A 14,164-nucleotide genomic window follows, 5' to 3' on the forward strand; every position below is an offset into this window, starting at 1 on the left:
TTGTATGCCCAGGCTAAATATCACTTTTACTGCTAATACCGACCGCACTTTTAGTCACCTTGCTCATCCATAAATTCAATGTTATGACAGCCTGCCACAAAGATGAATAGCAAACCATATTCTGTATAGGAGGTTCAGTATTTCTTGGGATTTTTAATAGCATTCCCCTTCCCATTTGTCACTCCAAGAAGTGGGAACAAAGTAAAGCTGTTTCTTCCCCGAGAAAGAGAATTCTACGTACTGGACCTGGAAAGCCCCACCCGGCAGGGCAGGGCAGGCGGCTGGAAGGCACCAATATCATCATCCGGCTCAAGGGCAAGCAACAGAACGGGAGAAATGAGAGGGCACTCGGACCTGCCAGCAGCAGTTTTTCTTACTGGCTGTGAATATTCAGGATACCCAAGCCAAAAGGAGGAAGGGTGCAGCTGCTGGCAATGATCTATCACAATTAAATATACAGCCAATAAACAATTAATCATGTACATTTTTGCCAAGAAAAACAACACTTTATAATGTATTAAAAGACGCCACTGCCGCACAAAGTACAGAAAACTAGAATTGATGGATGGAGTACTGAGAGACCTTCTGCAAATTGCATCGTGGATTACACTTGATAATTACATGATCGCCCATGACAGCATCTTCTAGGACAAATGTACTCACAGCAGATCTACAAGGAAAGGACCACAGGTATCCACCAGATACAAAACATCCGTAAACAAAAAAGGGACCACACATGCTTGCCCTAATAACCTTCCTTCAGCAACACACAACATCCCTCTAAAAAAATCCTCCCTTTCTCAGGAAAAAAACAAACGAAAGCTGAGTAAAGCAAAGTCAAGCGGAACCTGGTGCTTTATTGGGTCGGGGAGTTCTTGTTTTGTAGGTGATTTACAGATTGCTTCCACTGAGCAACAGAGAAGAAAAATGGGCTACTGTTGGAAAACTATAACCACATGCCAATAAAAATAAGGATTTACAATGAAGTCTATATTCTGTAACTGTGGATAAAAGAAACAGCATATGACCAAACCATATGCACCACTAGACTACCCAGAAATTACTTAAGAACTATAGACCACCAGAGCTAAGTCAAGATCATCTCCTTGTGTGGTGACGGTCATGACTGGTCACTCAAATGTTCGACAGAAGCATACACCAGAATAAGACCAAAGCTGCAAACATAGGACACACAGAGATCATAGTCAAAAAACAAAACCAGACTCACATGAAAGCCTTAGTCCAGAGCCTTGAATTATCTAACACACAAACTTAAAAACGAATGCTAAAGACATCCATTACTTAGACTGAAATTCAGAGTAAAGATGGCCAAAACACACTCGGTAACACAAACTGTTCACCTTTAGTGTTATTATTTTCCATTTTGCTTAACTGTATCTTTAGATAGGCTACCAAAGGAGTTCACAGGAAACCATTCCTCAATTAAACAGGAGAACTTGAAAATACTCTGATTCAGAAGGTAAAACAAAAAGGATTTTTCCCAATATCGCTAAGGTTGAAGCAAAAAAAAAAAAGTAGCTATATATATTTTAATTTTAATGAAAACATAATTAATTTAAAAACTAATTAGCAAAGACCAAGCATCCCCATGTTTCTAGACAAGAAAGCTTGTTGGAAATACAGAAGAACAAAGTTCAGGCAAGAAAACATTCTCGCATCTCTTTCCTTCAGCAATTTGCTCTGTGAGAAATAATGGAAGCAGCACACTACTTAGAGAACACAGCTCCATCCCTGCAAGAAAAACAACCCCTCAACCCTAAAAAGCTTTTAGAAATTGAAACTTGCACGGACATCAACTTTGCTTGCGTGCTGCGCCAGCTGTAATCCTGCCCTGGCTGGCACAGGAGTAGGAGCAGAGCTCTGCTCCTCGGGCAGCCTCTCGCCACATCCCGGCCCAGGCACAGCCCTGCCAGCGCCACGGCCGCTGCGCCGGGGGACGTGCCAGGCAGTCATGCACCTCGTAAATCAGTGCCCGCGACAAGCCGGAGAGCTCCACGCCAGAAAAGCTTGCACTGCAACCCCAGCCAGTCTGACAATCTGCACTACAGAGTAAGCTTTAGTCACTGACTACCTGGTGGGTTTTTTTAAAAACGACTACGGGTGGGCTCAGTCAACCGTGTCTTTCCATAAATCTTCACATTTTAACGCTGTCAGTTTTCAGACAACAGCAATCTCTTTGCTCCATCATGGGATTATATTTTCATTTGATCTAAATATACCTTCAAGAAGTTCTTTGCTTCATTTAGATCACTATAATAGAGTCGGTTTTCTTCTCTGATTAAAAAAAAAAGCACATTTCTCACCTATGCAAACAGATTTATTAATATTCCTCTATCCTGCTTAGGAATACATAAAATTCTACTACGTACCTTATCTAAACTAACCAAGCTCCTGCCAACTTACTATTTCATATGTCTGTTTGGAAGTACTTTCTACTTACTAGAAACATTAACAGACTGCATGCAACTACACAATTTATACTCTAAAAGAGCCTTTAAACCATTATTTAAGTGACAGGAGACACAGCCGAGAGGACGATAGTTCAAGGGACGCGAGCTGGAAGGATCCCTGCAGTTCCCTGTATTGCTCAAAGCAAAATAGGAGAGACGGTAGGGAAAACAGAGGCACCTAAAAATGAATAAATAATCTGGGAGTTACAGGTTGGAGGAAACGTCTGCAAGGCCCTTGCAGAGACCCCTCAGACTAATGAAATCACCAGGGGTTGTCACCTTCTCAGTGCTGGCCTTTGTGTCCCCAGCCCCTTGTGTCGCACAGGCCGGGATCCAAAAAAACAATTAGTCCTAACCTCAAACACACTAATTGTTTCCAGTGCAGGCACTGAAACCCAAGTCCATAGAGTGTTCATATCTTTCACCAAACTGAATTCAATATGAATATTGAGAAAGGGGGCGGGAAATCAATAGCGCAGAAAATAGCAAGGAAAAAAGAAGGTAAAGTTGTAAGCTTGATGGAAGAAGACATGCCTATAAGTGGAGAGTGAAAATGTAGACAGAGCATTGTCACTGCACTGAAGATAATGGTGAAATGACATGGGACAGTGATAGCCCAAGTTTCAGAAATATAACGAAGGAAAGATGACTTTTAGCATGAAGCCTAAGCTGCTGGAAGAATTTTTCCATCTACGTGAACTTCCAACAGATTGGACAAAAGAAAAGTTAGAAAGGAAGTAAAAAATGCGGGCAGAACTTAATTTGCTTTTATGCGATAATCACTGTTTCAAAAACAGCACATTTTTGCTTTAAGAGAAGTGACAACCTTCTCAGCTAGAGCCGAATGAATATCCAAATGGCGAAAACCCAAGAAGTCGAGATGAAATAAAGCTGTTGTACCATCTTAGAAATAACTGCAGGCTTTTTCAGTTTCAGTATCTTTGTAACTATTTTCTTTGTGACTTTCACCTAAGATATTGTACCTACAAGTGAATTCACCTTAATGATGATCTAGTGTTGTCAGCTCTTGCACACTACATGCTGGAATTCAGCAGAATATCTGCTTATTTCCAGAACTCCAACCTGAAGCCTACTTCTATCTCTGAAAATGTTTGTAAAATTACAGAACCTATAGATGTTATAGCAAAGGGAAATAAACCTAGAATATAATAGTTTCTTTTTATATCTGGCAAGATCAGCTACTAGAAATTAGTATTAACAGTCAAATCAGCCCAGAGAAATCCTCACTGCATGAAGGCATATTACAGAATAACTTCGATGAGCTTCCCAAGTCTTAAGGAGATACTTAAACCTTACCTTCTGTGATACCAATCTGGTCAAAATAAACATATTTCAAGTCCTGTGACTTCTCAAATAATAGTAAAGAAATCCTATGGTCAGATTACAATTTAAAAGAAAGCTTTCTTTCCAGGCAGCTACCTTTTATGCCTAACAGGCTTCACACAAAATGAGTCAAAGATCAAGAGTAAGTTATCTGAGGTGTCAAGTGCATAAGGTTAAAGGTGAAATTTCATTAGGTCAAAGGTGATATAAATAAAATCTTTTATGTCAAAGAAGCAGGGTCACAGACAAGATGTATATAATCTAAAGACATCACAGATGACAAGTAATAACTTTAAGTAGTACAAGCGTGTTCTCACTACAGATAACTTCACAGAATAAAACACTGAAAACTGTGATGAATAAGTAACTATAGATATTGTAATTCTTCCCTGGAATATGGCTTTACTTTTATATGATACTTAGGAATTTTCTAGTATTTTGAAACCAAAGTTACTGATTGCTTTAGTCACAGAGGAGGCAAAGGCTGGCATTAAGCATGTGTGCTGAGTAGAGAGGTACACAAAACATACTGCTCCGATAAATAAAACTGCTTTTCTGCTCTGCAGTGGCCATATCTCTAGCCTGTATATCTTATTGCTGCTCTGTGGGAAAGAAAAAACAAACAAACAACAAAAAATTCCTCACAACCAAAAAAGCTGAGAGGGCCTCAGGCCAAGGAGAGTTTAGATTACAATAGCATAGTTTAGAACTGTACACTTGGAATAATTAAAATACAAGTATAAATAATACATGTCTAACAATGGATGTATTCATATGTTGCCAGTGTGCCAAATACTGTGCACCGTCTTGATTAAGGTTATTTAATTTTGCTATTGTAACCACCAAGCTGTTCACTGAGTTAAAACTGTTCTCTCCTTTTGCTCCTGCCCTAAGTGTGCATTCAAGACATTTCATCCGTTTAACCTTAATCTTGGTCTTAACATTGAAACGGTTTTCTGAAAAACAACAGATTTAAGCATATGATACTGGACAGCACAAAAGTCAACGTATCTGTGCCCTCTAGTGGAACTTTTTTCACCACCTGGGCACAACTGCAGCTGTTAGAAGGCGATCAATCGATCCCTGTTTCTGGAAGCTGGAACTGCTAAGCTATCAGATGAGGTGCTGGGAACAGTGCGTAACACCCACTTCCATCCATGTTCCCCCCTGTTCATCTGAGACAGCTGCCCAGCAAGAACCACAGTTCAATGACCAGTGGCTAGACAGATTCAAGCAAAGGCCAGAGAGACACAATAAAATGTCAATATTATTCACTGCCACACCCTGGTGCGTGTATCAGCATGAAAGATTCTGGGAAAATCTCACAGCTTGTATTCCTAGGAAAATGGATACAGCATGAAGCCTTCTACCATGATTTCGGTATTCAGCTAGATAAATCTGACATCTAAAACCAAATCCAAACCCACACAACTCCCACTAACCACTGTAAAAGAGGAAAAAAGCAACTGGAAAGATAAGTGTATGTACTTTCGTTACAGCTATAAAGGGGTAGACAAACTGCAACTCAGTAAAAATTTATTCCTCCAAACCACTATATCTCTACAAAGCTTTAAAAAAAGGAAAAGATGTTATTACTGGACATAAGAAGCAGTAAATAAAGAGACGATTTTAACAGATGAAAATAGTAACAAGAACTGTGAAGGAAAGAAAGATAGAGTCAAAAATTAGAAGTACTGAGCAGCATTATTTGCATCAGCTTGGATAGAAACAGATTTCCAAACACAATGACGTTAAATCTGAATCAGCTCTGGAGAATTGGCTTCTACAGAATTTCTTCCTAACAACTGCCAGGTATAACACATGGGTGTTCACTATATTTTGGATAAGACAGAATTCAGTCTGTTAAACTTTGTGTCACAGAAGAGGCCTTGACTCAATACTCTAGTTCAATTCAGGCAGCAGCAATAAGAAATTAAATCAAACCAGCATGCAGAACTCTTTTCTTCAAAACACCACAGTTTCTTGATTTAGTATAAAATTTATTCAGAGCTTCCTAAAAACCAATTCAAGTGCCAATTCTTCTAAATAAGCTACTGAAAAACTAATTATTGTTCCTTCTAGCAATATTAATACTTACAAAGAGTTACCAATCTTACATTTTAAAGTAATTTAGCACCATGGTTTTCAGCATTATTGACCTTGATGCATAGGACAGCTCATGTGATAACCTAAAAAAGGACTAAGATATTTTAAGCAACAGGAAGGAACAACAATAACAAAGGCAAACTGCAGACACCTGCAATACATCGGATTTTTGTGATGAACAGCTAAATATAGCAAGATGAAAAATGCCTTTGCATTAACAGAAAAGCGATTAGTCACATTTCATACACAATTTATTTCAAATGGCAATTGCCTGAAGTATTTGACCCAATGTTTCTTTCTTTCCTTTTCACTGGTAGTGAAATATATTCAAAAAGGCACTATTATTCCCATGCTAACACAAATATTCTTGTTAAACTCCTTCAAACACGTTTTCAAGACTTTCTTATACGGCTACCGAGCTGGATGTCATTTAAAACAAAATGTAATAAAGCAAAAGTATTACGAAACTTACCACTTCTTCATCTGAAAGCTCTCGTCCTTGTATACTACTGTTTTCTCTCACAGCTTGTTGGTGTTTTTTCCCTTTAATGTGGCTAAAAAGGTACACTTCTGATGAAATCTGCAATGACAATGACTTAGTAGTAGGTTTTTTCCTTGATAACTCCATAATCTATAAATACCTAACTTCATATATTGGACTTTCATTCTGAAATGCATGGTCGGTGAATATACAAGACTCCAATCTAAGTTTCTGTTCCAGCACTGCCTGAAGTAATCCATGCAATTCTGTTTATTCCGCAATTAAAGAGAAATAATGCTTCACAAGGAGATAAAGCTGGATTCAATATTGCCTAATCTTTGCAAATCAGTAAAACCACCTATCCACAACAGTGGATCTCCCTGCTTCCTCCTCAGTGACTCTATAGCTTCCTTTTCTCCACCATTCCTGGCACATACGAAACATAACCCTGCTGAGATCAGAAATCTGCCTAGCAAAGTGCTTCCAACAGTGACCACAAAACAAGGTACCTAAGGGAAAGAAACAAAGCAAACACTGATTCTCCCCTTTAATGCCTTTAAGCCTTCAACCAAATTCAGCCCGAACCTCTTGAGCTTGGCATGGTTTTTCTGTATCTAGAAACGTTGAGTGAATTTCAATCCAGTAAAACCTGTTCAATCGTCTCCTGAACTCACATTAAATTCAAATATCCACAGGATCTTACAACAAGGTGTTAACAGCTCAGCTACCTGCTATGTAAAGAACCACATTCTTTGCTCTAAATCTACCTTTTAACTACCTTCATTTGATGCTCCCAAATTCTTGCTTTTCCCCGAAGAGACAGCTAATAACCAAGCACCATCCACATTGGCCATTCTACCTACAACTCTACAGTTCTTCCGAATCTTCCCTAAACCACCTGATTTACAGACAGAAGAATCCAGAATCAGGCACACGTTGCAAGAGCCGAGCAGGGACACAGCAGAAGTGCACTGCTCTCACCCGTGCACGAAGCCCCACTTGCAGCTGCAAGGCTCCGGCTGGCCTTGCGACACTTCGGCAGCGTTCCCTCCACCCAACTTACCATCACGTTGCATAACGAGCACTGTTTTTTCCGTTCGTATGGTGTAAGTTTTGGTGCATAATCAGTATTAGCATGTCTCCCACTACTTAATTCAGCTGCTTTCTCTTTCCTTTGTTCAATTTGTTCCATGTGCCTTCTAATACTTTCATCATGCTGAATGGACAATAATCAAAGCAACAAAGAGAAAACACGTTGAATTACAGTGAATGGAATTAAGCTGTGCAAATACCGAGAATTACCAAGTACTGTACGTTTAGGATGAACTCCTGCTAAATTACAACTATTTTTGATTTCTGAAAGGCTTTAGAAGTCACCATACATCATAGACATTTTAATATTTAAATATCAGTCAGCAAGATTTTTGTTTTATCGGTGATTATCAATTAATAATCTGCTGCAAATTCTTCTGCAAATCTTTTAGTTACATTTAACATCTCAGTTCTGGTTTTGTTCTGAAAGAAACACTCTAGTAGAGGATACAAGTTCAACTTTCAATTCTACAAATACATAATTAGGTAGTGCTGCTTTCACTGATAGATGTGAAATCATGAAGTACAAATCAAAGTAAAAGAAATATTTGTTATTTGACTGCAGTAGCAGGCACAGTTCACTGGATTCTTTCAGATGGTTTTCATACCTAAGCCTCATAAGAGTAGAACAAATTCTCGACTATTATTTAAAATCAGAGGCTGGAGTACAAACCTGTATCTAACAACAAAATTGCATTTTACAGTGCAAATAAATGCAGCTATGGAGATTCAGAGTGGAATCAGAGCAAAGAATAACACTGAAATGAAAAATTATTTGTGTATGTACATAAATCATCCTAGATTAAAAACTTACATTACATTAATTGAAACCTTAATATATAGTTCCACCTCAGAACCTTAAGAATTTCTCATTTTAGAAGTCTTTTCATCTCTTGAAAAAAGGTGGAGATGTCTACAGAACTGCTGATACCTTGGCTCTCCACTGGACAGTCAATTTAGGTGAATTACAATGGGCTCGATCCTTAAGTCTATTTTATGAAATAGCTGGAGCCCTTTAGGAAACAAAAGGAAAGAGCACACCACGCTTGGTGACATCAGTTCCAACACGTTTAGATAGCACTGTCATGTGACTGTTTGGTGAGCTGTCTTCACTAAACAGTGCAAACATTTTCACATACTGATTCTCCTCACATTTTAATCCAAATCTGTTTTGACTTCTCTTCGGAAGTACAGTTCTACTTGTTCTCACATTCAAAGCTTTGAAATTAATGAATTCCATAGAGCTCGCTCCTGTTCTTTCCAAATGACACACTCTCTGTTATACAGCAAGATCCTCCTCTTAATGCAAGAATCTACATAAAAGTGTCTACTTGTACAGTTACCTAATTCAGGACACAGTACAGTGCGCTGTAACATCTTTGAATAGAACATACACACAGAAAATAATTTTACAGAAATTCTATACTGTTGAGGTAATTTTCAGCTAAAGTATCCTTTCATACCTTCAGCTGAATCTTCTTCTGTAGTTCTTCCACGGCTTCTTGTTGAGCTGCAGTAAGAGCTGCCAATCTCTCTTCTCGATCTCTAATCAAAAGATAAAAAAAAAAGGAAAACTTGTAATGATGTAGAGCTCAGGCGACCCTGAGCAACCACAGTCAACATGATGGTGCAAAATAGCAACTTATGTGATACCCTGCAGCAGTAGCATTTTTCAGGCAGCAGTTATAGGCAGTGAACCAAAGGGGAAGAGTAACATGAGAAACTGAAGAAAAACCATACAGTGATGAGGGCAACGCGGTTTACAAAATAATGATCAGTTGAAATTTGAATATGTAAACTTAATATATTCTAACTCTGACCAATACCAAATGCTACCATCATGAATGATAAACTGATGCTCCAGAATATTGCGATTCTAAAGGTTCAAGACAGCAAAGGACAGCAAAAGATTCAGCATTTATCTCACTGTCCCCTTCTGTACATAACTGCAGTCACGACCCATTTTGCTCACTGAACCTGTGTGCCCTACATCCCTCTTCCAAAAACCGAATTATGCCTTCAGTTGTGCTCTTCACTTTCAGCAACTCTCCTTCTGCTCCCCAGCACAGTACGGCTGCCATGCACGCGCATGTCAGTAAGAGCCTGTGAACCCCCAAGCATCACTCTGATTTTTTTTTTCTGTCTGCGAAAAGAAGAAGTATAACTTGATCTGCAGGTAAGTTTTATAAAGAACAACTTATTAGTGATCAGTAAGCCAGGGGAAGCCCATTAAACCCTAAAATGGAAGAAAGTCAGCTACTGATGTTGTTTGTACAAAAGCCATTCTAAAATTAAAGTAGTTTGAATGGCAAAACAAGAAAGGACAACATGAAAAATAGTATCCAAACTGCAGTGGTTCGTGTGTCTGGACTTCTGTTTGCCTTTTTTAAACAGAAAACTCATAGAAAAAAAACAAAGTAATTTCAGTAAAACCAGAAGGCTCAGAGGAAGTAACATCTTAAATCAAAAAGCCACAGAAAATATAAAAGCAGATAGGAAAGAAGACAGGGGAGGAAGCAAGCCTAACGATAAACACTACACACAATTATTGTTTCAGAAAGCGTAAGTGAGCTCCTCCCGTCACCACAGGCGTGCAGGGGGTGAGGAAGAGATGATGGATGAGAAGCATTAGGTAGTTTATGTGCTATCTCCCCCGAGGTAAATAAAGACAGACTGAACTACAGCCTTTGCTTTTTGTTTTAAAGAGCTCCTGACTCACATCATCAGCTGAAACAAATCACAAGTAACACACGACCCAAAGCTTATTTTAGCCATTTCAATACGCACTTTTAAAGTATTTGTTTAATCCCACCAACTATGACAAACCAATATCATTGCACACTTCGGGTTAAGAACATTTGAAACAAAATTTTAAAGGTTTGATTTATAGAGCATCAACAAGCCCTTCTCAAAAGCATGCTTTTTACATACTTAGGTTACATTACACAGTTTTATGATTTCTATAGAGAGGAACCAAATTTTCCATGTTATAGATTTCAACTCTCTGGAATATAAAATATCCTGAAATTACATCTAAAACCTACTGGAATCAAGTTAATGTACCATATAAGGGCAGAGGGGCTTTTAAAGTCAGTTCTAAGTACACTATTCCTTTCATAGAGATGCTTTAATCGCCCCCAGATGCACATGGCAATGCTCATAATGAAGAAACTTTAAGTAGATATTCCAAAAATTACTCACTCCACCAAGTATTAAATCTTCAGGATAACAGTCAAATCTCAGCAGCTGGGAAAAAAAACAACACAGCTAAACACCAAATGCTACCCTGAGGTTCCACCAAAACAAGGCAAAGTCCGAGATGGAAAGGACAGCGGAGCCAGTTTCCTGTCACACCCAGCTCTCCCTTAACTTCTGAACGAGGACACTTTGAATCCTTCTCTAACTCTATGATATTAGAGAAACTTCCCAACTGTTATCAAGGAGACACAGTGACTCTGAAGCCATTCTGACATAGGAGAATCACCAGATTGCAGGGCACCACACATATGTCCTTTCCTACTCTTCCCCAAAATTATCAAAAAAGGAGAAAAATTCTCTCGTATCATCAGCATCTTGCAAAGAAACAAAAAAGCAAGCAGGGTACTGCAATATCAAGTACAAAGCATGTGAAAACGGAGTGCTAGAGTAGCAAATACAGAGGAAATCTGCTGAAACACGGTATGAACAGAAGGCAAATGGGAACCGTCGTTCTTCACACATCATAATGAAATAAATGAGGTGCAACAAAGGCAAGAGGCAGATTTAAAACTGATTAAACAAAAAGAGCAAAGCATTATATGCCTTGAGCCTTTAGGCAAGTTCTAACCACAGAAGACCTCAGAAGGCAAAGATGTCAGTGGGACGGTTATCTCACATTTGCTTACAGGGCAAGCGTCCTCAAATTTCAAAAAGATACAGATGTCTTATATATGCAGTGTCTATCTTCACAAAAGAGCAGAACCAAAATTCTCCCTGCTAGCCCTACTCTTCCTCAAGTAGATATTCCAAAAATTACTCACTCCACCAAGTATTAAATCTTCAGGATAACAGTCAAATCTCAGCAGCTGGGAAAGAAACCAACAAAGCTAAACACCAAATGCTACCCCGAGGTTCCACCAAAACAATGAGAATAAGACACTGAAAGATCCCTTCCAGCTGACTCTATCTCACTGTGACTTCAGCTCAATATCTTGAGGCAAGGTCCATGAAGTCGTGGGCAAGGCCACAGATCCTATACACGGTTCATTAAGCATCTAATTGAAAGTTGGATCTCTCTGTGATGTCAAGTCAGCATCACTCGTGACTTTGGAAGACGAAAGCATGTGATCAATACATTTCTGAATATTTTACTTGGAAAAAAATCCCACTTCATGACAACGTTGAAGAAAACAAGCTGTAACAACAAAACTGTTTAGAGAAACATTAGTGAATGCTTCGTGTCACAGGAAAGCTGTAACTTCTAATTAAGTTTTATGAAATGTTTGTGGCAGTCAAACTGCAGGCAAAGAGGGAATAATAGGAGGTGAATACAATGAGAATAGGGCAAATTAAACAATAAACAGAGAGCAGTTTTCCCGAGTCAGACCTAAAAGGCAAACTTTCTCACACACCACAGTGCCACCGAACATTCGTTCCCTCTGCACCTCACGTTTGGCTCAAAAGAAAGAGTCAAGAGCCCATAAAAACCCTTTAGGAACTTTCGATTATAGGTAAAAACATAAACCAAGTAGTTCATAGGCAGCGGAATTAATAATGAAGCCTGATTTCCCAGCCTTGTACTTCATAAAAGTAATCTCTAATGTCTACAAAAAGGTGAACTCAAATTGATGCCAGTAAGCCCAAAAGTTACCGAAGGGTGGAGAAAATGGGGAAGAGAGAGGCATTAATCTTGCTTCATTTGAAAACTAAGCTAAAATATGAAAAAAGCAAATTATTAAAAGGTCCTGTTAGAAATAAAATGAAGACCAATGTAATAAAATACAGCCTTGAATGTTATGTTGTACATATATCTAAGAAATACAAAAATCTGTTGCAGAATTTATGATTACTCACCTGATTTCTTCTTTCAAACCATTCATCAAGAATATTAATGCTACTGTTTAAAATACTAAGCCTGAAGAGCTAAGCAGGTACCATTGTTAGGGAGAAGCTGCAGTTTGCTAGAAAGGATGACAGTGAGGGCAGGGAAGCAACGAAATTATGAAGATACCTGGCCCTCTCCCGCGCTGCGTCTTCTCGTGCTTTTTCCTTCTCTTGCCTCTGCTGTTCAATCCGTGCTTCTTGTTCTTTCCTCTTCATCAGCAGCTCCTCAACGCGGGCTTGACGTTCTGCTTCCAGGGCTCTTTTGCGCTCCTAGTCACAGAAAAGCAAGTTCTAACTTTTCTTTTACAAAAACCAAAAGGAAGTTGACAGTAATTTAACATCTGCTTATAAAACTTTACCTTACTTTAATGATGGAGTAAGAACTGAGTTTTTATTAGATAAGGAATAACATGCAAATCTGAGTATATTCAGAACCCTGAACACACACTGAAAGCACAGCTCTATCAACTAAGCTACACATTAACTGGCTGCGTATTTTGCTCATCCTGAAAGAGTCTATCCACTATAAAACCTTGTAAAACTAGTTCATTAACGAGAGTATCTGAAAACACTTTAGACATCCTACAAGTAATGTAGAACTAACACACGCTCCTAAGGAACACTAATATTTAATTCATGATTGTGACAGTATCTGAATGTTATAAAACAAAATGGATTTTGCCAATTTTTGCACTATGACTGAATATCCAATTCAGAGAATGACAGAATGGTAAGGTTGGAAGGGATCTTGAAGATCGTCCAGTTCCAAGCCCCTGCCATGGGCAGGGACACCTCCCACTAGCCCAGACTGCTCAAAGCCTCATCCAGCCTGGCCTTGAACACCTCCAGGGCTTGGGCATCTAAAATTTCCTGGGCAACTTGTTCCTGTGCCTCACCACCCTCATGGTGAAGAATTTCTTCCTAATATCCAATCTAAACCTACCCTCTCTCAGTTTCAGGCCGTTGCCTCTTGTCCTATCACTACAGGCCCTTGCAAAAAGCCCTTCTCCAGCTTTCCTGCAGGCCCCCTTCATGTACTGGACCCCAGAGGTGACCCCAGAGCCTTCCTTTCTCTAAGCTGAATAACTCCAGCTCCCTCAGCCTGATAGTTCCTCCCGCACTACTCAATTTCTACTTTTTTTCCGACTAATTAAGAAACTACATATGGTATTGTAAACTCTTGTGACAGAATGGCTACACGTCTATCAGCAGCAAATGTAAAAATAAGACCTCATATTTACATAAGACATTTATGAGCAATTCACTGAGTTGGTGAGTTTTACTAAGAGGAAATATGATTATTTGGTTTCACCGAAAGTTTGGGCAGAACTGGATTTTTAACTTGTAAACACACATCACCTTACTGGCAAATAAATTAGCTTCCTTTCAGGAGGCAGTATAAGATTTCATTAGCCGAAACCAAAACTTGCTGGAGTGATTAACATTTTCACATGGTTAGATGAGGGCTCTCAACAACAAAAACATAAACAAAAAAAAACTCCACCAACCCACACAGGATTTGAGGAACACAAACACACCTGCATTGTGGTCTTGACTGATCCTGTAAGAAGTACTGTAATTATGACAG

At 39.0% G+C, this 14,164-nt stretch overlaps 1 protein-coding gene across 1 annotated transcript in view; it reads right to left on the minus strand.

Moving 5' to 3' along the window:
• SCAPER (S-phase cyclin A-associated protein in the ER) overlaps positions 1 to 14,164 on the minus strand; it is a 140,976-nt gene that overhangs the window by 86,637 nt on the left and 40,175 nt on the right. Inside the window, 4 exon segments of the mRNA XM_009869196.1 lie at positions 6,394 to 6,501; positions 7,466 to 7,618; positions 8,958 to 9,039; positions 12,704 to 12,846. Coding sequence (XP_009867498.1) covers positions 6,394 to 6,501; positions 7,466 to 7,618; positions 8,958 to 9,039; positions 12,704 to 12,846 — 486 coding nt within the window.

The sequence above is a fragment of the Apaloderma vittatum genome, unplaced genomic scaffold, assembly GCF_000703405.1.
Source record: "Apaloderma vittatum isolate BGI_N311 unplaced genomic scaffold, ASM70340v1 scaffold285, whole genome shotgun sequence".
In the NCBI taxonomy this organism is placed as follows: Eukaryota; Metazoa; Chordata; class Aves; order Trogoniformes; family Trogonidae; genus Apaloderma; species Apaloderma vittatum.